Raw genomic sequence first — 25660 nt, forward strand, 5'->3', positions numbered from 1 at the left:
CTGCAACTTTTCAGAGCATCACCAGGAAGAAGTTAGCTAAACTTTGCTGGGATGCGCGCGACAGGGAGGACATTTAAGCATTTTTTATTTGTATTTTGTTCTTTTTTGCTGTTGCAAAGTGGAGTTTTGAAAACCCGCTCTCGTAGCTTTTTCAGCTTTTGTCAAGTATGGCACCGCTTTTTTTTAGGGGTGCCTAATGTGCCACAACATCATGCTTTAAAAAAAACTATTTTAAAGTATTCTCATCGCTGGGCGCCACTATTCGGTTCTAGAAATGGATGAACTCGAAGATGGGACGACTTCTTCTAAACTGTTTTCCTTCTTTCCTCCCAAAAAGTATTTTTTTTTTCTTAAAAAATAATTAAAAAAAAGAAAAATCGTGTGCGCGCTCCCGACTTGTCCGCCAGTTTTTCTTTACCGTACCTGGCGCGGCTACCGTTGCAGTTTCCCGTGGCGCCGCCGGCGAGTTTATGTCGCTTGCGTTCTCGTTTAGGTCTCCGTCGTCGTCTTCTTCATCAAAATCTCCTCCCTCGGAATTAACCACCATGCCCTCGTCTTCCTCACAGGACCGGAGAGGAGAGGACATTATATCCCGGTCATTGGATCCGTCCTTGTATTCAAAAAGAGCCTATTCTTGCCCGATAATGTGATATTTATTTAATATTCAAATAGGCACAGAAAAAAGTGGGGGGCGTTTTGGAATATTTTACACTAGGCAGAGCAACAAAGATGGCCGCCCTCTTATATTTATTTTTTAACAACCCCCCCAATAAGAAAAAAAATCCCCTTACATAAAAAATGGCTGACTATATTATTTCAGAACGCACCCCCTCCTCCTTTCTCTATCGCTCTCCCTTTCTCCCTCCGCGCGCCCCCCTCCCTCCTTAAAAACGTACACATTGTTACAAGAAAAAGGGGGTGTAAGTTACATCGTTACTTGTTTGTTTCTTGCGCGCGCGCGTGTGTGTGCCCCCCCTCTCCCCACGCAGGAATAAGTCACGGCAGATCACTGTCACGGAGATCACACAGCAACAACCCCGGCTGTCTGCAATGCAGAGCCCGACACAAATCTATCAAACATGGCCACCTTTAGTTTTTTTCTTCCTCCGGAGCCCCCACCACTCCATAAAAAAAAAAAAAAGATATTTTGGAGCAGCGGCGCTGTGTGCGCGCGCGCTCATGGGCACGCGCCTGTGAGTCCTGGGGAGGGATTCGGAGAGAGGGGGGTTGGGAGAAATCTGCCGCAGCCATGCCCAGACTTACATCAGATTGTATTGCTTAAAAATTAACTACTTGTGGTGGGGATGAGAACAATCCCAAATATGCACCCCCTCCTCCCTAAAACACCCCCCCCCATTTTAAGAACACGCGCCAAAGAGCGCGCGCGCTTTAAATGCTCTAAAACAAAAGCAGAAATCCTGGGTTTTTTTGTGTTTTTTCTCTGTTCTTTCCAGACACTTTAGTCGAGGATGCAGCTGCTTCACTTTAACTTTGACAAAAATAAATACAAATAATTAATTTAAAAAACTCATTAATACTTTAAAAAAATGAATTTAAGTGCTTTTATTTTGTAGAAACTTTCAATTTCCTGCTTTATGATCAAATGTCAATAAAACACATTTTGAAAGGTTAATTCAATGATAAAAAAATAAAAACAAAAATGTGAACTCGTTCATTTCATCAGCGAAAGTTCATTTCATTACATGTAAGTTAAAATTGATTAAATTGGAGTTTTTACATTTAAAAATAACATTTATGGATTGGGATTGCACAGCATCAGTACCTTAAACCAGGAAGTCTTGACCCCTCCATGTATCCTCTGTAGTCCATATCTGCAAAACTATCAAAAAATCAATCAAAAGTTGAGGATTTTTTTTATGAATTAAAAAAATAAAAGTATTTTTGTTAGTTGTTTTAGTTCCCAGAGCTGCTTCATGGATGGAGCGTTCCCTAACCCCTCCACATCCAATCCTCATCTGGAGATCCTCCTCTGACTGCTGCAACAGGTGCCTGAGCTGCAGACGGACACATCTGCCAAGGGAGAGATAGTGAACACTCACACACACTGGAGGAAGTGTGGATGTGACTGGAGCCCCCCTCCTCCAAACACAGCCTCTGGCCACTGAAGCGTCAGCCGGTGCCAGACTGGCGCTCTCACCCTCACCCCTTGTTGCCACGGGTATCAGACGGTCCACGTGGCTGCACTGCAACCGGCAGGTCTGCGAACGCCGGGAGGGCCCCGCCACATCCTCCAGCACCCCCTCCTCGCCCCGCCGGCTTTGGCAGGGAGACATGTCGAGGATGAGAGAGTGCCTCCCCTGGGTGCCGCGCTCCAGCTAACCCAGATTTTATGCAGTGTGACACGCAAGAGGAGGACTCCCGCGCTTTCCCACTCAGCTGTGCTGTCTGAAGCCAGGAGACCCGGGGAGCAGATGCAGTAATAACTGTCAGGAAGTGGGGAGTGAGCCAGAGTGGGATCAGATTAGGAGGAGAGGGTGAGCAAATACGCTTTTAATGAGTCTGGGAACATCCCTTCCCCGTGTTTCAGGCAACACTACAGTGCTGTCTGTGCCACACTAGTTATAGAAACCACACAAAAGCTGGGAGCCATTGTTATAGACACAACAACAAAAACAATATCCTCAACAACTAAGAAGGAGTCACCTGCAGCACTTAGGGGACACAATGCCACGAGGGGGAAAGCGTTTCCAGATGATGGAAATAGAAATGGTACATTCACAAAATGAGGAACATGCATTCAAACAACCACTTCCAATAAAAAGACCATGTATATGAGCTCTCATGGTCATGCAAGTTTTTGGACTCTGCTGACGAAATGAGAGCGCGGCCATTGACCAATCAGGAACTCGTTTTTGGTATTGACATATTGATGTTTTCAATCATGGGAGTGCCAACCGTTTGAAAACTGATCATGAAGGAGAAATCAATCATTGCGGTCTGTACCCAGACGGACTGAGTCTTGACTGAAGAATGAGGCTGGACACTCTCTTATGACTTGTTTCCACGGAACGGTCCAGACCGGACTGGAGCATTTTGGACAGATTTGTACCATTTTTGGTCCCTTGCTGGTTCTAGGTCCATAGAAAAATGGAATGGACCAGTTAGGATGGAGCTACTGTCATCACGATGAAATTCATTGATTGGTGTAAAGGTATTACGACAACACCGAGCATCCGACCAGCGTTTTTCCCAACTCAAGATCCAAGCCGAAAGTTTTTTTCTCTTTTTGGCTGTATTCGCCTGCGACTCCCACAATCTTCTTAGGAACCAGAGACACGTCAAATCCACAAATACGGAGAACCGCTGTAGTTGCACCACTATGACGAACAGCTACGTCATCAGTCTAAACCTCGTATGTGCCTTGATGGTTCCAACACTCAATGGAAACGCTCTCTTCGATTGTCTGAACTATTCTAAACTGGTCTGGTCCAAACTGCTAAGAGGAAATGAGGCATTAGAGGTACGGTGAGGAGCTTGGTCACCTGCTGAGAGCTCGGAGTAGAGCCGCTTCTCCTCCACACAGAGAAGAGCCAGTTGAGGTGGCTCAGGCATTTGGTCCGGATGCCTCCTGGACGCCCTCCTGGAGAGGTGTTCTGGGTATGTCCCACTAGATGGAGGTCCTGGGGAAGACCCAGGACACACCAGAGAGACTATGTCTCTCAACTGTCCTGGGAACACCTCGGAGTCCCCCAGAGGAGCTGGAGGAAGTGGCCGGGGAGAGGGAAGTACGGGCATCTTTGATTGGACTGCTGACCCCATGACCTGGTCCCGGATGAGCAGAAGAAGATGGATGGCCTAGGTGTATGTATGTGACAGAGTTTCATACAAGAAAAAAATCTAGAGCATGATTCACAACATTTGCATTGCTTCAACATTTTGCACCAAACCTCTTCCAACTTTGAGTACATGGGCAAGTATTAGGTAACCACAAGTCAGTGTGAACAATGTATGCTAAACTCGTAGTAGAACCTGCATCACATACCCTGAGTACACATAGCTACGTTCACAACAGGGAAGTGACGCATAGTCAAGAACACGGGCATTCTTGAACACAAGTTTAGCTCATGGTGTTCACACTGAGCAAGCAGGGAGGGGCTTCTTCTTCTTTTTCTACTGTTTATCAGCACATGCCCGACACCTACAGGAAGAGGCTTGGTGCAAAATGCTAGCACGATGTAAAATCAGGCACAAATCACTATTATGATCAATTTTCAAACAGTTGGCACTTCTATGAATCAAGATAGACACCATCCATTTGTCACAATCAAATCTGAGTTTCTGATTGATAAATGCTCAGCCTGGTTTAATTTTCAACACGTTGTTCCATGGACTCGTGTTCATAGAGCCCGAAAACAGTTGTAGGAATCTGTAAAGTGATGTGTAAACCCAAACTTTAGTATGCTCATTTACGGATCTTGACATAGACTTTTAATGGAAAGTGGTCTCTTTAATATGCTTTGCAAAGGATAGAGTGAACATAGCAGCTCATCCAGGAGATCTTTGCACCTTTTTACCATGATCAGAGAAAGACAACACAGGTAGAATAATACAAACAATGGCTAAATATTTGTTAAAGGTCAAACCTTCGAGGCCTTTATGTGAATATCACATATTTGAGTCGGCTTCTGGTACTGAGGTGTTTACATCAGGATCTGATATGGTTCTATCATGTTAATACTCCAATGAAGAAGACCCAGCAGCATCTTCTGTAAGTCAAGGACTTTAACCCTATACTGTAACACCGGAGATGTCGTCGGTGACGCTTAAATAACACGCTCTGTAACATACCGTAACTCTTTGAACGTTTATTTCAGGGGTGTCCAAATCCAGGCCTTAAGGGGCTCCTGATCAGGTGTGTGTGGCCAACAAGGATCTTCATTGGCAGGTTAGTTGGAATCCTTGAAGCCTGGATTTGGACACCTCTGGTTTACTTGATCAACATGAATCAAAAGATTCCAACACGGAAAAAGGCGACTTGTCATGTTAGCCTCGGGTCGTTATGCAACTCGCTAGAAACAGAATCATCTGATTTACACTGACTGCGTAAACACTTCACCATTGTAAAGTAACTGAGTTAAATTGTCCTCAGAGGTGAGAAACATCCACGTTTACCCATCAGTAGTTGGGATAGGCTCCAGCAACCATATAACCCTGAAAGGGATTAAGCAGGTGTGGTAAATAAAGAGGTGGATGAATAGATGGACCACATAGAATGACCTATGAGTGGTTTTAACAGATCATTTGCCTTGAGTACACTCACTCAATATAATTCTATACCCTTTACAGTACATAGACACTTTTACACTTTGTTGTTGCAGTATTTACAATCAGTATATTTTATTTTTTCCCTATTTTTTCTCCATCTTTCCACCTAGTCAATCTTGTTCTGTTGATTTCCAGAGCATTTGAGCTTATCACGCAGTTTCGTTATGGCCTGGACCCGCTGAGATGCCTTTAGTCTTTGACAGAGCTGCACAAAACAAAACCACAAGTGTTTCCATCAAAAGAACTGAAATGAAGACATCCTGTGTTTAAAAAGTAAACCAGAATTCCTCCACACTGACAGAGACCAATGAAGTTTAACCACAACCAACCACAACAGTCAAGCAGAAGACATCAATCAGTTTTAAAGCCTTAAGAAGTTCTTCTTGACACCCACTTTGTTTGAGTTTAAATACATGTTTTTTTCTTTTGGTTCCTTTCAATGCTGCACAGTTTGCTGGAAGTTCAGACTAATAAGCTGATGAATGACCTTTACAGTAAACTGTAGAATGATCTGGAGAAAGCTTCCACTGCTTTTACCATAACATGGTAGTAAAATGACTGTTCATCAAGTTCCTACTGACACTGAAGTTTAACCAGGATTAAAAAGGATTTGTTTTTGTAAAGTCAAAACTTTGTAAATTCATCTATTCACTATTTAATTGTGGAAAACAGATTTCTCCACAAACATTTTTTAGTTTAAATGTTAAAAAACAGAAGCCAATTTGATCATTTTTAATAGTCTGTGTTGTAACTCTAAAACTTCATGAGTCTGAAAGACAAATTATGATCCATCCACCGCCGTGCTCCATAGTTGAAATTTGAAATGTTTTTTTTTTAGTTTTTGGTTTTCAGATAATCTTTAACTAGATTTTTTACTAAAAGAAAAATTATTTTTTATATATTTTTTCAGATTGGGCTTTGCAAACAAAGCTATGCTGCATTATTTTATACTTTTTGATCCAAATTAGAAGATTTTTTTCTCTGTGTGGCGATTTTTGGTGCACAAAACAAAAAGCAGGAGTAAAATTAACCACAAAAAAGTAAACTATTTTTTTTCTCTCTGTAAAAGTCAATCTTTGTTTTTAACAGTACTTTATGCTTATGGGTGTCTTTCTGTTGAATAATATCTGTATTTTTATAAAAAGATCTCTTAATTTCACTAATTCCAAAATTGTGTTTGTCATTATTCTGCGTGCTTTCATAACAACCAGGGTTATGTTATAAGCTATGCATTACTAATATATGGAGTTTAAAAAATAGAAATTAAGAATTCTTGAGATTATTTAAAAATTATGTTTTTTTTATAAAGTTTTTGAACTTTCTTTGTATTTACATTTGTTTTGCTTTGTTGACTAAATTCAAAGTTACATCTGTATTATGTCGACAAACCACTTCATGGAGAAGAAAAAAACATTTTATTTTCCTGATTATTAAATTTTACTTTGGTTGGAAATGTATCAGAATTACATATGAAAATACATGTTAAGAAACTTCTCATTTTCTGTCCAGCGTCTCATTGAAGCGGTGAGTTTAAAGCGTACACATATTTTGTTTTAGTTTTTATTCATTAAGCAACTAAACGTGACAGAACAATTGCATTAATTGAATAAAATTAAACTGAAAAACAAGTAAAAAACAAGTATATGTAGCCAGAAGACACAAATACAGAATGACTGATAGTGAAAAAACGAAATATCTTACTTTTTTAAAAAAAATATCATATATGATTTTATCTACAATAACTTTAATTCTAATTGTTAAAAATTTGAAAGGAATGTAAAACATAATTAAAAAAAATTAAAAAGCAAAACAATACAAAAAATACTGTATTAAGGGTCAATTTAATTCCAAAGTTTGAACGTACATACATAATTATACCCCCCCACCCCCACCCACATATTTTTATTCACATCACATAGTTAAATGTGCAATTTTCTTTAATTAGTTTGTTTCAAATTGAGAGATAAATAAGCTGACAACATTTGAGGCAAATGTATAAAATGTTTAATAAATTAGTCAGACAAGGAGAAATATAAATGATTAAAGGGTAAATGACAGAACTTCAGAAAGAAATAATAAAGAATAATAAAAACATAAAAATAAAATACAATAATTAAAAAAAGGCAAACTCTACGTTTGTTAATAAAGTTTGAGCAAAAAAAAACCTGTCAAATGCGTCCGTCTTCCGGTCTAACTGGTCCGTCGATTAATTCGTTCCGGAAGAAACAAAAAAGAACAGGTTATGGCAACAACAATTGAGGAAAACGGTCCTTCGACACGAGTATGTATTTGTCATATTTATTTAACAATGTTTATATGATTTTGTTTATGATTCTATCGTTAAGAAACGAAAGAAAAAGATGACCGCTTGGACAGCGATGATCTATACTTTTAACAAGACATTAGCCAGAAGCTAACAATTTAGCATTCTGGGAAAAACGTAGGATTTTCTACTTGGCTATTTATCAAGTTGGCTAATTTAAATAAAATATTAAATAAAATTACTCTACACATTTATACTGTTGATAGTCTTAAAATAAACATAGATTTTTCGTGACCATATTGGCAGCAGTTCAGTCTCATTTGTGTGTAACATTCAGGAGCAGACGGAGGTTCCCTCTTCGTCTCTGGCCAGACAGAAGCTGGAGGGACTCCTGAACAAGAACATGAGGATCCGCATGACGGACGGACGGACTCTGGTAGGACTCTTCCTCTGCACGGACCGCGACTGTAACGTCATTCTCGGCTCTGCTCAGGAATTCCTCAAATCTCCAGGTAACAACAAACGCTGTCAGGTTCTTTCTTCACACAGACCCGCAGTATACAGACAGTCCATCTAAACTGTGTTAGTGCTTCTCTTTATAGTCGATTTTTTTTTTTAATTTTCCATGTGGTGTCATTTAAAAATGTTCTTGTGGAGTTTAAATCTGCATTCATTTCAGATTAAAATGAATAAAATAAGATGTTTTTAAATTATACAACTCATCCCAAATTCAAGGTGTTCAGAAATATAAAAAATACAATTAAAACTTAAAACTGGAAAAATTGTAATTGTTAGGATTTGCCACTTAAAATTACATTGTTTTATGGTAATATGGGGGTACTTCCGGTTTATAGTGCAGGACTTCCGGTTCTGGATGTTGACATCTGCAGCTAGGTCATACTCACTCGGTCTAGTCTTCATATGCAGCCAATGGTTCGGTCATCTGGATTTTAACGCAGTTCGGACACCTGCTGTTAATTTTTTCTTTTTAACTGCAAAATTGGGCCGAAGTTATTAAATACGAACATTTTTCAAAGATGAATTTTGATTCCACTGTGTCCTGATGATTTTGGAATTGTAGATTTGCACACCCTGCCAAATTGAAATTAGAGTGCACTAAATATCTGTTTGTACAAGGTTTAAAGGTCTATATGCGACTATTGTTCAAATTAAAGTTGAGTTCTATCAATTTTGGTATTATGGACAAATATTTACCAATTTACAGTTCAATTTAGTCCACTTTTTAGCCACTACCAGGAGAAACATTCTGGTGGGACAGTCCATTGAATCACTTATATTTAAAACCATGGGTTAATAATTCTAGAGACAAGGATTTAAATCAGTTTCTCCCCAAAAAGGAAGTATTTAATAATCCTCCTCCTTTCCTCAGACACGTTCTCCCAGGGCGAGCCCAGAGTTCTAGGTCTGGCCATGATCCCCGGGCACCACGTGGTCTCCATCGAGGTGGAGGCAGACAGTCTCGAAGACGCTCCTGGATTTGGAGCCACCTGCTGAGGAAGCCCTGGAAATTTGAGACTTCAATACCCATCATGCTTCGCTGCCTGTTGGACAACCTGAGACATTTGGACCTCCGTGTGGATGGATCTATGAACACAGACCGTTTGGATTTAGGCGGTCCATCAAAGACTGAAAGGAGGGTTCTGCTAGCTGAACATGTGGAGACGGACTGAGTAAACATCTAAGCTACAGCGTTGTGAAAATAAATTGTTTGAAGCTTTTGGTTCCTGAAAAACTTAAGATATGTGGACCATATTTATTTTATATTTGGAAATTACAATTTATTTTAAATTTGACAGTGAAGCCAGCAATTTCTTCATTTAGTGCTGCCATTGGGGCAAACCTGTTGCATCTTTTCAAAATAAAAGTACGCAAATTGGCTTTTTACTTATTTTTTTGCAAGTAAAAAAAATTATCCCTGGTTTGCCGTTTTTAAGTTTATATAAAATGAAAATAAAGTTTTTTATATTCTATATAATCTAAATGGAAATGTTAAGTTTATTTTTGCTTTGAAGGTGAACTCCCCCCTAGAGGTCACTTAGTGAACTTTACCTTTTTCTAATATTGTTTTTTTAACTTGCTTCAACCTGGAAGTTAAAAGGCCCGTTTGTTTAAAGGGGCTTCTAAAGTTGCACACTTGTGCAAGTAGATTCTTTTGAATAAACTTTATTTAAAAAGGACTAAGTAAAATGACTCGTTTCCACGTTTTATTACACTCGAGCATGTCAGCAGGTTCAGTTTGGCAACAGAAAAATCGATGCCGTTAACAAATAAGTTCATCTTTAAATACAAAGCGTCGGTCACGTTCAAGTCCACACATTAAGCCGTGTAACCAGTTCCACTCCTTAATCTGGTAGAAACAAAAATAACTTAAGTTGTGCAAAATAAAAAAAAATAAAGTGGAGGTGGGGCTTAGCATTATTCTTCATGGCGTCGTGTGCAGCCGTCACTTTTTGTTTTTTTTTTGTTTCCCGCCTTCGGATAAACATTCTCCACGTCTTTCTGAAGTGCAAACGCCGCAGTAACCCGAGCTCCGGCTCTGCAGAACGTCTGACTCGTGTCACGTTCTAAATATAAACCAGCTTCTCGGATGGCGACCGAAGAGTCTCCAGGCTTTTAAAAAGCACATTTTCAATTTGGGGCTTTTTAATGCTACACGTTTGGAAATGAAGCCTTTACACTTATTTATATGTGCAGCATTTTTTCCTAATCTCCAATTAGCTGCAGTTTAAAAACAGCAACGTCGGAGTTTGATCCACAGGATTTCAACCTTAAAGTTTCACGTTTTTACCTCATTTATTGGGAATCTCCTTAAATAAAAAAGATCTCTATTAAAGAGGAGACTCAAATCTCAAAATTCAGAAAAAAAAACCCTCCAAAAAAATAATGTTCCTCTAGACGATTCAAAAATGGCACAAAATGCATCCGTTTCCTGTAACCACCACCTGTAGGTTTCCTATATTCTTCCTCTGGATTCAGAGAAAGATCCAGATTGAAGAAGAAAAAGTCTGAAGTTGGGAGTTTTTCCTGCTCCGAGGCGGATAAAGACGTCCCCAATCCATGATCTAGTCCACAAACCCTCAGGTCTAGTTGTACTCGAACTTGAAGTGGAAGCTGCCTCCAGAATCGAAGGGGTTGAAGTGGAAAGGCCACGGCCTCTGTCCTCCGCCTCCACCCTGCTGGTTCTCCGGGTCCAGAGGATCCTCGCCCGAATCGAACTTCTGTCTCATTTCTAGAAGAAGATGAAACCAGGAACAAAGGTTTGTTAAACTGACCATGGAGGAGTCCGTGTTTAGAATGTGAGCTTTCTTATGTCTTGAAACGTTTCTGCAGCCTTTGAGAAACTGAATCAACTGTTAGAAGATGAAACTTTTCAGCTCAGATTTTTAGGATCGATAAATCCTAGAAAATCAAGAAAACCCAAAGATTTCTTTTAAAAAGATGTTTTTCTACTCTCAAAGGAATGATGGATGGAGCTGGAAGCTCTGACAGCAATTTGTTTTAATGCAACGCTTCTGTTTAATATGGAGGTCTATATCACACCTGCAGGATTTTTTCTTTTAAAACATGAGAGACTATGTAGAGGATGTACTTTAGTATGAGGTAGGATAGCTGTCAAAATGAAACCTTTACATACAGTCAAAGTGGTGCGCGACATCTTACTTTATGCAGCACTTTGCAAAACAAATGAATACAACATTTGGTTTTTCGTATGTCTGGCATGAGCTGGATTCTCCCGTGTTTTGACTGTGGCTTGGCTTTGCCTCGACTGCGGCTTCCCCGACTTGACTGCAGATCCCGTGACTCGTCCGCAACTCCTGTGACTCGACTGCGACTCCCGTGATTCAACTGTGACTTCTTGACTCCTCTGACACGACTGCGACCTCTCTGACTCGACTGCGACTTCTCGACTGCGACCGCTCTGACTTGACTGCGACTTCTCGACTGCGACCGCTCTGACTCGACTGCGACCGCTCTGACTCGACTGCGACTTCTCGACAGCGACCGCTCTGACCCGACTGCGACCGCCCTGACTCGACTGCGACCTCTGGACTGCGACCGCTCTGACCCGACTGCGACCGCCCTGACTCGACTGCGACCTCTGGACTGCGACCGCTCTGACCTGACTGCGACCTCTCGACTTCTGGACTGCGACCGCTCTGACCCGACTGCGACCTCTCGACTGGACCTCTCTGACTCGACTGCGACTTTTTTTGATTTCATGATGACATTTTTGGTTTCAGTAAAACTTTGAATATGAATTTGATTTGACAACAACTTTGATTTAGATACAACAAATTTGTTTTGAATACGACTTTCCATTTGTCAAATTATTATCAAAAATATGTCATGGGCTCCAAAACAAAAGGTTGGAATCACAAAACTTCAGTTTAATGAAAAGTGCGAGCTAATTCATCAAACTACAATAGAATCACTTAAAACCCACAACAGAGAAACTCACTTGCTACCATGACTACACTGAGAAAAAGAAAACATCTGGTTGCCCTACAGCGTCATTTTGTTGATACCAAGTGACAACAGCTGATTGTGTGTGCAAACAATGAACCAAAAACGGTTCAGAATCAATAGAGCTGCAGGAAAAGCCTCAAACTGAACCAGGTGTGAGTGGATCCCTACTGACCCGGGTTAGTGAGGACCTCTTTGGCCGACGCGATGTCGATGAACTTCTTCTCTGCTTCCTTCTTCTCAGCCTCGGACTGGAAGTTGTCGGGGTGCCACTGCTGAGCCAGCTTTCTGTAGGCTTTGATGATCTCCTGCTTGTTGGCGTTTCTGAACACAGACAGGAGAGGTTTTCAGAGTCCCTCAGAGCGCCTCCTGCTGGTGCGGCCGCAGCACTTACCTGCCGACGCCGAGGATCTTGTAGTAGTCCCTCTTCTGGGAGATTTTCAGCAGCTTCTGCGCTCGCTCCAGACCCTCTTTGATGTCGTTGCTGTCGCCGTCGAACTCCCGCGCCTCCTGGTAGTCCTCCACCGCTACAGGAAAACGAAAAGCCGATCACCCGAGGGATTCTGCAGAAACGTTCACTCCTTCCTGCAGGAATTACCCTTCTCGTAGTCCTGGTTGAGGATGTAGGCTTCTGCTCGGTCGCGCAGGATTTTGGCGTTGCGGGGGTCTCTCTGGTGAGCCTCTGAACACACGTCGATGGCCTCGCCGGCCAGGTTCAACTAAAAGCCATGAAAAATGTTAAAAAAACCTACAAAATAAGACGTTTATAGTAGCTTCTGAAATCCACAAATCTGCTCCGTTTAAATACTTAGACACTAAATCTAATTGAGAGAATAAAGATGTAAAAACATGTGCAAACACGACTGATAACAGGGTTATCAGATCATTTCTGCAGCGATCAGACTCTGTGGAACCACAACGAGCTAAAAGCCACGAATGGGGAAGATCAGAGCAACAGCAGAGAACAGCAAACATGACGATATTGTTAACTTCCTGTTGTAACTTCTCGCGAGACTCTGTTCTATCGCGAGATCTCGGCACTTTCGTTTTGGGCGCGCTCTGCCCTGTGATGGCATGTGATGAGCGGGAGAGAAATAAATAAGTGCAAAGGAAACGAACGTCGTGTTTGTTGGATTTTTCAGATAGAGCAGAACGGCAGCTCCTCAAATCAGCATCAAGAGGAACATCGCTTCCTATTCTATTTATTTTTTATTCTATTCATGTTAATTTATGATTATTATGTTGGGTTCGGGGGTAGGAAGGGTAAGAGCATTTTTTTTTGCTTTTAATATATATATAAAAAACAAAGAAAAAACAAGATCTTTATGAAGCAAACATGGAGGTGGTACTATGATGATATGGGTTGCTTCAACGCTTAAAGTCATGGATGACTTTTCATAGTTGATGGAACTAAACTGGTTATATTTTTTTTTTTTTTGAAGAAAAATATCCAAAGCTGAGCTATTAAAAAAAAATTACCGTCTTTTCAGTTCAAACAAACTTTCTTTTATTTTGAAGCATTAACAATCTTTAAAGAGAAGCATTTCCTTTTGCCCTCTTTCAAACATTTGTATATAAAAAAAAAAAAAAAACTAAATTAGTTTTGTAAAAACAAAAAGTAAAAAATGACAGAGCAGTGGCTTTAAGATTTAGATTAGACATGCTTTCATTTTCACTGTACATTTAAAGGTCAGTAAAAATTAATCATAATATACATGTAAATTTGCATCAAACCCTTTCTGCTTCAAACGTAACTTCTTTGAGCTTTTTGGTGATTTTTTTCAATAATTACAAATAAATCCAGTCATCAAGGTTTTAACACGACCAATGATTTTAATCTTTTATTGTTTAGTCTCACTGCTACTAGACTTTCTTAATCTTTTTTTCTTGCAATTTGTGAATCACTCCTAAAAATAAATAAAAAAAACAGAAGAAAAGTTAAAGTCCCATCAGATGTCACGCTTCCAGGTGTGTGAAATTTGCTCTCCGCACTCGACCCATCTCCTGGGGGAGGGGTGAGCTACAGACACAGCTGCGCTCAGGAACCATATGGTGGTTTAAAGTAAATTAAAATTTTATTTATGAATAACCCAAAAGATTTTGATCTCCATAAAATCTATCCTGTTAAAATGATCCAAATCTGAATGTGCTGCTGAGCAAATCAAACAAAGCCTGGAAATAAAATAAGTGCTTTTTATTTAAAAAAAATAAAAAATAAAATCATTCAGTTTTCTTTGCCATGTTTTCACTGGCTGTTTTACTCTTAGTTGTTTTATCTGGTTATGTTTATTTATTTCTGCTCCATAACAATAAATTAAAATGATCTGGAGGGCCGTATATATAAATACCCGGTGGGCCGGATCCGGCCCGCGGGCCACGATTTTGACCCGTGCTCAACCACAAGGCCACTGGGCTGGATAGAAAGTTGGATTTTTTTTTAGGGTTATTAGGTTTGATAACCTAAAATATTTCAGGTTAAAGACCCACTCTGATGAAAACGGTGTTCTTGTGTCATTTTTCTGATGATGGAGGACATATTTTAAGAAAATTAAGATTAAAACTGTATTTTAAAGGTTTTAGGAGACACTTGTTCTCAGGGTGGGGTTGTTAAAATAAGACTGTGAAGAAATGTGTAATTATTTCAAATGCTGACTCGAGTGGAATCTTGTATTTTTTTTTCTATTGAAAATTTAATAAAAAGAATGTGGCAAAAAATATATATATTTTGGAGTATTATTCAAATTATTCAAATTATAGTGACGAAGAAAGTACTCTAGACGGGCCACAAGCTCCCAGCTCTAAACTCCCAACAATGGGAAGGGGGGCGGAGTTGCTCCACACTAACAGTCCCGCCCACGACTCAGAGGTGAATTCCTACTTTACTCCTGCTGCTCTGCAGAAACTCTGGTTTTGATTCTGATAAAAAATGTCATCATCGTAATAAAGAGGTGATGGTTGTTGCTGACCTTGACGAGACAGAAGCAGATTCTCTCTTTTGCCAGGTTGGTGTAAAGCGGCACATTTGGCTCGGTCTTCATCACAGACTCATATTTGTCGATGGCGTCTTGATACCTTATGGTGGACAAAGAAGAAGTGTAACAAAAGCAGCGCCGATAAAACCCCTCTGAGACGGTGAGACGTCCAAACCTCTCCTCCAGAATGAGCTCCTCTGCAGAGTCCAGCTGTTTGCTGAGCTTCTTCACCTGCTTGTAGTGGCTGAAGCAGTCTTTGTCGTCCTGGTCCAGCTTCAGGCACTCTCTGACGTGACTGAAACGGAAGCAGGAGTGGGGGGGGTGAGATCGCAGAGGGGCGGCTGACAGAAGCAGCAGCTCTGCAGGAGCCTCACTTGAGGGAGTCGTGGTGCTGCCCCAGGCTGTAGTGCAGCCGGCTGAGCTTCAGGAACGCCGCCCGGTTGTCGTTGCGCAGCCTCGTCGTGGGCGTCAGATCCTGGATCGCTTTCTGCGGGTCGCCCGTTCGGACGTAGCATTCGGCTCGCAGCTCCCGCAGGTCCGGATCCCAAGGAGAGATCTGGGACGCAAAACACAAATCTGAGTCCTTTGGGGATTCACCAGTTCAGAAGTGGATCGAATTTAGACATTTATTTTATTTTTATAGCAAAAAACACTTTTATTTTGAAAAAAATAACTATATAAGCTTAAAAAAATTGAAATTCCAACATTTATCTAAAAAGCTGTTCGCCAGGAAATCTTGATGAAAATGATGTTTTTAACAGGATTTCAAGGCAACTTTGAGACAATAAAGAAAATTCTATTTATTGAAAAGACTCAATGCGGAGCAAACAGAAACAATAGATCTAAAGATAATTTTAGAGTAAATTTCATGCCTCTCTTATGTACCTCTATGGCTCTCTCTAAAATGGCGATGGTGGCGCTGTAGTCCCCCTGGTGGTGTGCGGCGTAGGCCTCCTCCTGCAGACCCTCCAGCTCGCTGGCCTTCATCAGCTGCTCGCGAGCTTCCTCGTGCTCCGGAGAGCGGTCGAGCTGGAGCGCAACATTCAAACGTTTCTTTTTAAAGAGTTTTGTTCTCAAAGCGACGGAGGGAGGCGGGCGCCGAACTCACCACCGACTCAAAGTCCTCCCTGGCCTCCTCCGTGTTCCCCTGCTTCAACAGGATGTTTCCTCTCTGCAGCCGGGCCTGGAAGAGTGACCACAGAATGAGCATTTTGAGAGCGGGCTGAAAAAACGAAAACGTTTTCACTCACGGCTAAGAAGTCAGGCTTGAGCTCGATGGCTCGAGTCAGATCGGGCAGAGCGGATTTAGATTTCCCCAAAGCCAGGAAGACCGCGGCCCGTTTGTAGTAGGTCAGGTAGTTCTTAGAGTCGCCCTCTGCAAAATAAACGGAAACATGTTCGTCAGAGAGTCGCAATCCTGCACCGGATATCACAAAAACGGCAAAGAAATGTTAAAACTGGAGGACGGGAGGCGTGTGTGAGCTCACCCACAGCCGAGTGGTAGTGGGACAAAGCTTCAGCCAGCTGACCCGCCGCCAAAAGCTTGCGGCCCATCTCCAGGTGGTGCTCGATCTCAGCCTGAGTCGCCCCCAGCACGCCTGGAACACAGAGAGGGGAAACATTCACGTCTGGAAAGAAAATACGACAAAAATAGACAAGAAAAGGCTTTAAATAGCAGTCGCATTTTCCAAGTGCAGAGGCAAAAACTAGGAAATGTATAGAGTATAAAAGTATAAAAAAGAGCTAAATTAAAAGTATATTTCTATTTAAAATATGTATAAAGAATAAAGTAATACAAACTTTTAATAAACATAAATAATGCCTATAAATTCTTCTAATATTGGAACATTTTTATATCATATTCAACTAATCCAACTTTATAAACAATAAATTTGTTTGTTTTTTACCCATTTATTGCCGTCAATTGCATTTTAAATAAAGTTTTTTTCAATTCTAATCAAACAAATCTATGAAAAACTTAAAACATTTGAAGATTAACAACGAAATGTCAATAAAACTAAAAACAGTCCTAAAATATTCTATTATCCTGACAATAATATATAGAATTTTTACAAAAATAATACAAATAGTTATGAAAATGATTAAAATAAAAGACAAATTTTCATGTTTATACACAAAAAACATCAAAGTGTGAATTCAAGTTCATAATAGATAACTGTTTAGTAGAACTGTGAGGTTTCTTTAATGAAAAGTGCACTAAAATTCAAAGTTTTTAGTCATTTACTTATAATTTACATATACAAATCTGCTTTTTATTGTAAATGTCACCAAATTTACTATTTTATTTCATTTAAACTGCTTCCATAATGCCTGTATAATATATGAACAAGTCATGCACCATTTTTTTTAACACAGATTCACATAAAAATACATTATAAAAGGTTTAAAAATCAAAGTTATTGTCCAAATTATTAGAAAATGAAACTAAAACTTTAAGAAAATGTCTGAATAAATATGAAAAACTTCTTGACCAAGAAATACAAAACTATGACATAAATGATTAGATTAGCTACATTTCTGAAAACTGATATTGATATTTATTTCCCTATAATAGAAAAAAGAATAAAGTTGAGTTTTTAGACAGTTTTTTAGGTTATTTTGAGTAAAAAAGACAAAATAAAAATGTCACTTTTTTTAGTACTTAAAAAATTGTCTTTATAAATGTTTAACACATTATTTTTTAAGTGTGTAGGGTCTACTTTTTTGAGAAGTTGACTTATTTTGAAAGTTTTTAAGCAACAAAATTATTTTATTTTTTTCCTATTATTTTTTTATAACATTAATGTAGCAAAACGGTTAATAATATGAGTTCAAATTAGCTTTTTTACAGAGGAGAAAAGAATTGTGGAGCTTTTTTTTTTTACATTTTAAAGTGTTAGCTTTAAAGGCAAATCTGGAGAAGAAAGTCACTCTTCAAGAACCAGAGATAGATAAAGGTAGCGTCATCTCTTCAAACCAACGTTCCATATGAGTCTGAAGTGGCAGAAATATTAGTCCATTCCTTACAGCAGGAGGAGGATGAACCTGTGTGAGCACTAGATAAAACAGGGATGAATGAACATATGGAACAAAACCAGCACAGGACAACGAAGAAATACCAGAGTCCACAACTAGGGCATAAGATTTGCCACTGGTTTCTCTCTAGACGGACGTGTCCTTCATTCTGAAAGTGGCTGCATCGCCTTTCTGCCATTGGGCCTTGCCCGCTTTGACATTGGCGGTCCGGAGGAGTGCCTGGGCCGATTTGTGCCCTCAAACAATACGTGGAGGTGACCTCTCAACTGTTCGTTTGCTTCACCGGCCCTCGCAGGGGAGAGGCTGCCTCCTGGACATCCCTCCACACCTTCACATGGTTTTACAGTATGTCTGACCCAAACCCGATGGATGGCGTTTTGTGGCTGTCGCTGTGAGGCGAGTACGGTTTCCTTTTTCCAGACCCCCAGTTGGCATTGGCCATCCAGTGGTTGGAGAATCGCTTCTAGTTAAAACGGCTGATAAGAAAGCTATGATGAACGAGCATTCTAGTAGTATTTGAACGCATCACTTATGGAGGAATTTGTGAGACATGAAAAGAGTCTCACGATAGATCCGTGCGTAACTGATGTCTTGTGTGCGTAACAGGTGATCCATGCATATTATTATTATTATTTTTTTAAGATTTTATGTGTAGTTAGTTTCAAGCTGTTGTAATTTTATTTGTGCATGTGTAGATTGTATTTTTTTTTATTTATTTACTTATGCACAAAAAGTATTATGAGTTACAAATCATGAATTACGCACATACAAATCCAAAATTACGCACGAATTAAGAATACGCACGCACAGATCAGAGTGAGTCTATTTTCTTTCCATAAGTATACAGCAATCCAATCATTCTCATCCTAAAATTGCATGTGGCAAGCCACCATCCTCTACTTTTTATGCTGTTTTTAATTTTGTTTTGTCCGTTTACTGAAGTGACCCCACTAGTCATGTATGATCTACCTTTTCCGGCATCTATTCCTACGTACAGTGCGCTAGAGTTGGCCGTTGGACGGCTCTTACCGTCTAGCTGGATGTCCAGCAGGACGCACAGCAGCGGAAGGGAGCACAGGAGCCCGCCGACTCCCGCCCGCCGATACGGCTCCATGGACGTCCTCACGCCGTGACACCGACCCAGACAGACGCCACCACTTCGTCCCACCCGAAACCGCTCTTCTGTTTCATGGAAGAGCCTCTATCTTCATCGTTTCGCCGCCGCTGTCAGACCGCCGGAGTAGCTAGGACCGTTTATTTACGGTCCCAGTCCGTCGGCAGTCCGTGTAGGAATAAGAGACGTCGCGGAAAGGTTCCCGAACTAAGCAAACAACTCAAACTTCGCAATTTAGAATACAAATACTATCGTCGTATTGCTAATTAAATGTCTATAAATTTAATAGCGGGTAAACGAAATGGTTAGCGGAGTGAATAGTAAGAAAACGAAACCTTTCTGGCTGCTGTCTCCTCCCCTGCTGCCCCACATTTCCGCGGTTGGCTGACGCAGTGTACATCCGCGTTCGCTCACAGACGTGGGCTGCGCTCATTGGTGGGACTATTTTTTCTCACACAGCCCCGCGGTGTCCCAGCTGGGACCGGGAAACGCATTCTAGCGCACCCAGGCAGGCGTCACTTCTGCGGGTTTTGCTATTTACATTCCTCAAAGTCTTGTGATGCAGAAACGAAAAAGAAACATAAACATTTTTACGCTTATAATGTAAGAAAAGCGACCAGAGATGTAGATATTTTCCTCAGCTTCTAACATAAACAATTCTAAATATATTTCATTTTTTTTTTTTTTACAATCTAACAAACACAAAATCAGTTTAAAGCCAGTTTCACTGGTGTGTAGTACTTTGGGGGAGTAACACACATTATTGATGTGTTTTTAATATGTTTTCTAAATGTGATCCATGTATGGATGATGGGGAGTGGAGGCAGTGTCCCAACCCACAACTCTTTAAACTACTGCCACTCTGCAGAAACTATGCCCTATGATATCCAAACATCACGCCCATATCATCATATTACCACCTCCGTGTTTGTTTCATAAAGACCTTTTTTTTTTATATATATATAGATGTACACAACAAACGGCTTCATTAGCACACCTGTTCTAAACGGTCAATTCTGACATATTGGCAACAATCTTTATAATAATCACTTATATTGTGTCTGTGTTGTGAAAAAGTAAAACTAAAGGAAAGAAAAATAACATTTTTTTCCTTATTGCCTGGCTAAACTTTTGCATGGATTCTTCTTTTCAATACCCCTGCACATTTTTTTTAAATAAAGCTGCCAAATAGGTGTAGCACCTAAAGTCATATTTGAACAGGAAAGCTTTAAAGGCATGAGATGGGGAACTCCAGGCGTCTAGGGCCGCCGTGTCCAAAGTGGATTTCCTGGATCAGGTGTGTCCAGTCAATTAGAACAGAGTGAGGTATGTCAGAAAACAAGCAGGAATGCAATCCTCAAACACTGTTTGATTTTATTTATTTATTTTTTTGGGCTCATAGTCTTTTGACACATTTATGACAAACATTTTTTTTTTATCTCTGACATTTTGTCAAAAGCAGAGATGGCCACAGGGGGGCATTAACTGTCTATTTCAGGATCCATTTGGGGAAATTACCTTTAATTTTTGCTACTTAAAGGGTGACAAAATACTGAAGAAATGTGGTTTAATTGTAAGAGATTGTTTTTGGTTCTTAAATGACATATATAACATGCAGCAGTGGATGCAGTTTGTTTTTTTTCTAAATGAAATTGCAGATTTTTGTTTGTTTACTCAAATCCATGTAGAATAACTTTGTGAATAAATCTTAAAAAGTTGTTTTTCTACCAAAAAAAAGCTTATTCATCAAACTAGAAACTGTTCTGTGCTTTATATTCATTGTGTTTTTCATTTGCTTTAGAACTCAGTTAAACACATTTATGTGGAACAGAAGCTGAGGTAAAATTCTTCCACAAACTCCTGAACAGTCGGCTAACAAAAAGAAAGCTAGCTTAAACTGAGTATAGCGGCTAAAACAAACAAAAGAAACTTCTTCAACACAAGTGAGGTGTTACCTAAAACTGATCATTTAAGTCAAGAGAGGTTAAATAATCAAATACAACACGACATTTTTGTGATATTAAGTAAAGAAATTAAGCAAGCACTTATGAGTATGTTAGCATACTTTGTTAGCGCTCCCAAGAGCTAGTCAGGTTTAGCAGGAAAACACCTGCCAATATATACCACCAATCTCAAAGCTTTTAATTGTAGATTTTTTAAAAGTTATATATTTTAAAATATTTAATACAGTGTCTTTATATAAAACATTAAGACATAGAAATCTAAAAATTTGCTAATTTTAAACACATCCCTAACATTTGTAGGCTGTTTTCTCACATTTTTTTGAAAAACTATTGAAATTCAAAGTTGCTTGTAAAATCTTCACAAAATCGCAATATTCAGAAGTTATGGGACTGAATTTCAAAATAAAGTGTTTTTCATAAAACAGTTTATTGTGTTCAGTTATAAAACAAACAGATAATAAATTTAACACAAAAAAACTCCCGTTTATTGTGCTTAAAGAACTTTACAAAACTGTACAAAAAACACACAAAACTAACATTTGAATCATTTTGACCTTGTTCATACTTCTGGTCATTTCAACTCAGATGATCAAATAATTAACAAAAAATGAAAACATTTATTCAGTAAAAGTAGGGGGCTTTGTACAATGTTTACAAAAGGACATCCTCGTATTGAAGTCAAACGCCTGCAGTTGTGCTTGGTACTTTCCAGCTGTGTCATGGACCAAAAGTTCCAATTTGAACCCACAACATCCATCAGGAACAACAAGAGAAAAACGGATGATGAAAATGTCCCACTCTGTTGTTTAGACGTAAGCGTTTCGTCCATAAGTGCTGGCGACTACACTTCTGGTCGGTGCTGCTCCGGAGTAAACCGTTCCTCTGGCTTGATACGGCAAATTGCTGCAAAACAAAGCAGTGAAGTGGTGAGTTCGCTTCATTTTTTCAACTTATGTAGATGATTCAATCGGATACAAAAGAATGACATGTATGCCTTGGATTATTTCATATGTAGTGCCACTCATTGGATGAGAAAAGAAGATGGGCAAATCCACCCAACTCAACAATGTTCCAAAAAAGCGAACGCTGAACAAAATATATAGAAAATCTCATTAAAATCCAGACTACATATTTTTTGTTGTGAAATTGTCCTTTTTAAAATTGGACTAAATATCAAATTGCTCACTTCTGGAACCTTCCCCCGGTGGCTTTTTGAGGAACTGCAACTTTTTTCATACTTCCTGTTTTTTTTGTCCTAAGTTTAGAAACAGAAATACAGGCTAGGCTAAAGCAGATTATACTGCAGCAATACGTAAAAAGAGTGAGCTTTGATCTAGTACTTTTCCCATAATGCCCTTTGATCTAGCTATAAAAGTAACTCTTTTAAAGACACGGAACCAACATGAAACATAAAAGAGGTGTAAAACTATAAGAAATGTAGACACAAATGTAAATTTCCCAGTCAAATTTGGACATGGACATAATATCTTTGACATTACTTCTATATGTTATAGTTCATGTCTTAAGACACGTCTTGGTAAACACAATAGCTCTACACACACGGGGTGAACTCAGTGAGGGGTTCTTTAAATGCTACAAAAGATCCAAATATGACCACAAATCTCGGAACAAAAGTCTCCAAAATTATTAAAAAGAGAGGTCTTGAAAACTCAAAATATCGAATATACGGGAAAACAAAAGTATCAAATGTATGGCAAACCAGACATAAAAACTGTGACAAACTAAAAAATATCAAAGATATAGCAAACTAAAACATATGGCAAACCAAAAATATCAAATGTACGGAAAACAAAAAATATCAAATGTACGGCAAACAAAAAAAAATCAAATGCGAGGCAAACCAAACATATAAAATGTACGGAAAACAAAAAAAATTAAAATGTACGGAAGACCAAAAGTATCAAAAGTACGGAAAACAAAAAATATCAAAATATGGCAAAAGAAAAATGTCAAATATATGGTGAATCAAAAAAAATAAATCAAGCTTTGCTGTTGTTATGAAATGTATTTTTGCTTTTTAGCATTTTGGTTAATTTTAATGACACAATATATGGCTAACACTAATATTGCTAATATAATTTAATTAAAGAAATAGTATAAACAATTTTTTAAACACCAAAAACCCAATATTCCTAATATTTGACTTGTTAGTAACTCATTAGTGTGATCTAACCAGAAGCCAATGCACTAATTTCAAAGGTGTTTTAAATAATAAAATACATTTCTGATGTTCAGTAATAAGTTGCATAGTAAATTCATGTATAATTAATTAATGAAAAAAATCACATTAAAAAAGCTTAAAAATGCCCACTTTTTTTTCCAAATGAAACATTTTAATTTTTTTTTTAGAAAATGAGTGAGAATTGACACTGTTATCATTTCAAAATGTGAATAATCAGATAAATTATCAATTTATCTGACAACAGAAATGACTGCTTGTTGCAACCCTAAAGGGGTTAAAAAAGCTTTTTTATGTATTCATGTCTGGTTTTAGATTTGTGTGATCCAACAACAAAAACAAAGATCTATTTTAAATGTCAACAAATAAGTTCGACTTAAGTTTGAATAAATTTAAAATGCCTGTTTTTCATTTTGAGCGTTTTTGCTTTCCATACAAGCCGCTCTCTTTTCTATTCTGCCACTAGGGGGCACCAAACTCCCCTTTAAATGCCATTCACAGCCGGATCTTAAACCGAGTCTTTCATTGTGATAACCGGTGGCCTTGGACATGCAGCTGCCCCTGACCACTTTTATTTGCACCTTGTTACGTATTCAAGTCTTCCTTTTATAGCAATCCCCACATGACACATGTGTTTGAGTATAAAATTCATAAAAGTTTGATCAAAGAGAAGCTGCTCTTTGATGAGCTGCAGTTAATGAGCAACAAGTTGGTCAATGGTTCGGTCAAACTGTAATCCCACGGGAGACTCACTATTTTTCCTCTCTCGCCACTTTGCAGGAACACGTGAGGCAGACTCCCCCGGCGATGGCGAGCACTCCGGAGCACCAGCCGATGTAAAGTCCTTCCCCGATTTCATACCTGCGAGCAAACTTTCAGTCAGGCAACAACCTCTTGAATGTCCCTCACCGAAAATCCCAGTTGGGAGTTTACCTTATCCCCGGATAGAAAGGGTCAAAGAAATCCTGCGTGATGTTGAAGGCATACCAGGACACCGACACCATGGTGCACAAACCTTTGGAGAAAACCATTTTTTATGGTTGAGAAAGCAACACATAAAATTTATGAAGGCCAGATTATAAAATGATTTATTGTCATGTAGGAGCAGCCTCTTTATCTCACCAGTAATTTAATCAGCAGTGAGGGCAGAAGATGAAACTGACGGAGACTTTTTATCTAATTTTAGGGCTCGACTCACCTTGAAGTATAAAGAAGACTCCGGCAGCGCCTGCAATCCTCCCTTTGAGGAGATAGTTCTCCCCTCCTGCTTTGGAGCACTGGATTCCTATGAGGGCCCCCACCAGACCGAAGGTGCCCATTACTATGGACACGATCATCAAAGCGCGAGAAGCTTGGATGTAACCTGTAGTCACAGAAACAGCATTTGAGAATCTAAATCCCTGCTTGAATTGACGGATAAAACTTCTAAGAACAAACCATTTAGAGCCAGCAGCGACGGGAACTCCCTGCAGTTGTGCACCCCGGTGGAATCCGTGGCGCAGGACATCCACAGGTTCTCGTAGATGGTGGAGGTGGTGATGACATTCCCGTCCACGGTGGAGACCTTCCAGTAACGGTTGGGGAGAGCGACTCCCACCATCACCCACCCGACGAAGCCTAAAATCAGAGCCACTACTTCCACGATCGGATCCATGACCCCTCGATGTCCCAAAAAAGTAGATCCAGGTCTATTAGATGGTCTAACTGGTGGTGATATATCTTTCCTGTTAAGGTCAGATCATCGGATCCTCCGAGTGTGTGTTGTACCACTAGCGAGGTGTGTTTAGTTCAATAGTTATGTATAATGATTTATATGAGTCTCAGTCTCTCCTCCCCCTATGCTTTGTCTAGCACACACACACATGCACACACATGCGCACACATGCACTCTCCATCTCCATTTTTTTTCCAGTTTACACCCCTGAAACTGAACAGGTGTTTATCGACACTCTCTCAGGGTCCAATGGTCGCTCTAAGTGTCTCAGCTCTGTATTTTTGTTTTACAAAGACATTAAAATAACAAAAAAAGTTGCAACTGAATTGTGGGTAATCTTTTAAATTCTTTTAAATCTGAAAACTTCACATTTTTTTTACAAAACTTGCATTTTTAGTTTCTCTGATTTGACCATCTCAAGGCCACATAACCATGGAGCGTCACACCTCGCTTTTCTGGAACCGTGTCAACGGTTAAAGGACAACGAACCCAACACAGATCCAGAGATCCTCACCCCCTCTGGAAGCTTCCGTGTTTGCCTGAACTCATTAATAATCCCGCTGAAAGGCCGGCAGAGACGCGGCAAGGACGCTCCGCGTTCACATCGCGCCGGTCGTGTTGATTTG

The 25660-nt window shown here is 39.6% G+C and overlaps 4 protein-coding genes across 6 annotated transcripts in view; 1 reads left to right on the forward strand and 3 right to left on the reverse strand.

Annotated features, from left to right (window-relative positions):
* The window catches only part of chd3 (chromodomain helicase DNA binding protein 3), a 57234-nt gene extending 55806 nt beyond the window's left edge, over nt 1–1428 (reverse strand). For 2 of the 3 annotated variants that reach the window (XM_024287637.2, XM_024287638.2), the window contains exon 1: nt 424–1427. In XM_024287637.2, coding sequence (XP_024143405.1) covers nt 424–586 — 163 coding nt within the window. In that variant the 5' untranslated portion in view covers nt 587–1427. Of the gene's footprint in view, nt 1–423 lie in introns of all 3 variants that reach the window. The other variant, XM_024287635.2, reaches the window with a different exon arrangement.
* A 6018-nt stretch (nt 1429–7446) lies between these two features.
* On the forward strand, nt 7447–9531 carry naa38 (N-alpha-acetyltransferase 38, NatC auxiliary subunit). The gene is made up of 3 exons (XM_024288230.2): nt 7447–7567; nt 7887–8061; nt 8940–9531. Exons 1-3 carry the CDS (start codon nt 7529–7531, stop codon nt 9062–9064), a joined length of 339 nt encoding a protein of 112 aa, XP_024143998.1. The 5' UTR covers nt 7447–7528; the 3' UTR covers nt 9065–9531.
* Nucleotides 9532–9760: 229 nt separating this feature from the next.
* dnajc3b (DnaJ (Hsp40) homolog, subfamily C, member 3b) lies at nt 9761–19539 on the reverse strand. The gene is made up of 12 exons (XM_024288229.2): nt 19072–19539; nt 16494–16604; nt 16257–16381; nt 16115–16189; nt 15892–16035; nt 15381–15562; nt 15182–15301; nt 15001–15106; nt 12633–12753; nt 12429–12561; nt 12210–12358; nt 9761–10799 (listed from the first exon to the last, which is right to left on the reverse strand). The coding sequence occupies exons 1-12, from the start codon at nt 19154–19156 to the stop codon at nt 10654–10656; spliced, it is 1497 nt and encodes a 498-aa protein (XP_024143997.1). The 5' UTR covers nt 19157–19539; the 3' UTR covers nt 9761–10653.
* Nucleotides 19540–21582: 2043 nt separating this feature from the next.
* Nucleotides 21583–25171, reverse strand: cldn15a (claudin 15a). Its single transcript, XM_024288200.2, has 5 exons — nt 24758–25171; nt 24519–24683; nt 24254–24335; nt 24074–24181; nt 21583–22023 (listed from the first exon to the last, which is right to left on the reverse strand). Exons 1-5 carry the CDS (start codon nt 24972–24974, stop codon nt 21927–21929), a joined length of 669 nt encoding a protein of 222 aa, XP_024143968.1. The 5' UTR covers nt 24975–25171; the 3' UTR covers nt 21583–21926.
* Nucleotides 25172–25660: the final 489 nt, after the last annotated feature.

Source organism: Oryzias melastigma, linkage group LG18 (assembly GCF_002922805.2).
Source record: "Oryzias melastigma strain HK-1 linkage group LG18, ASM292280v2, whole genome shotgun sequence".
Classification (NCBI taxonomy): domain Eukaryota; kingdom Metazoa; phylum Chordata; class Actinopteri; order Beloniformes; family Adrianichthyidae; genus Oryzias; species Oryzias melastigma.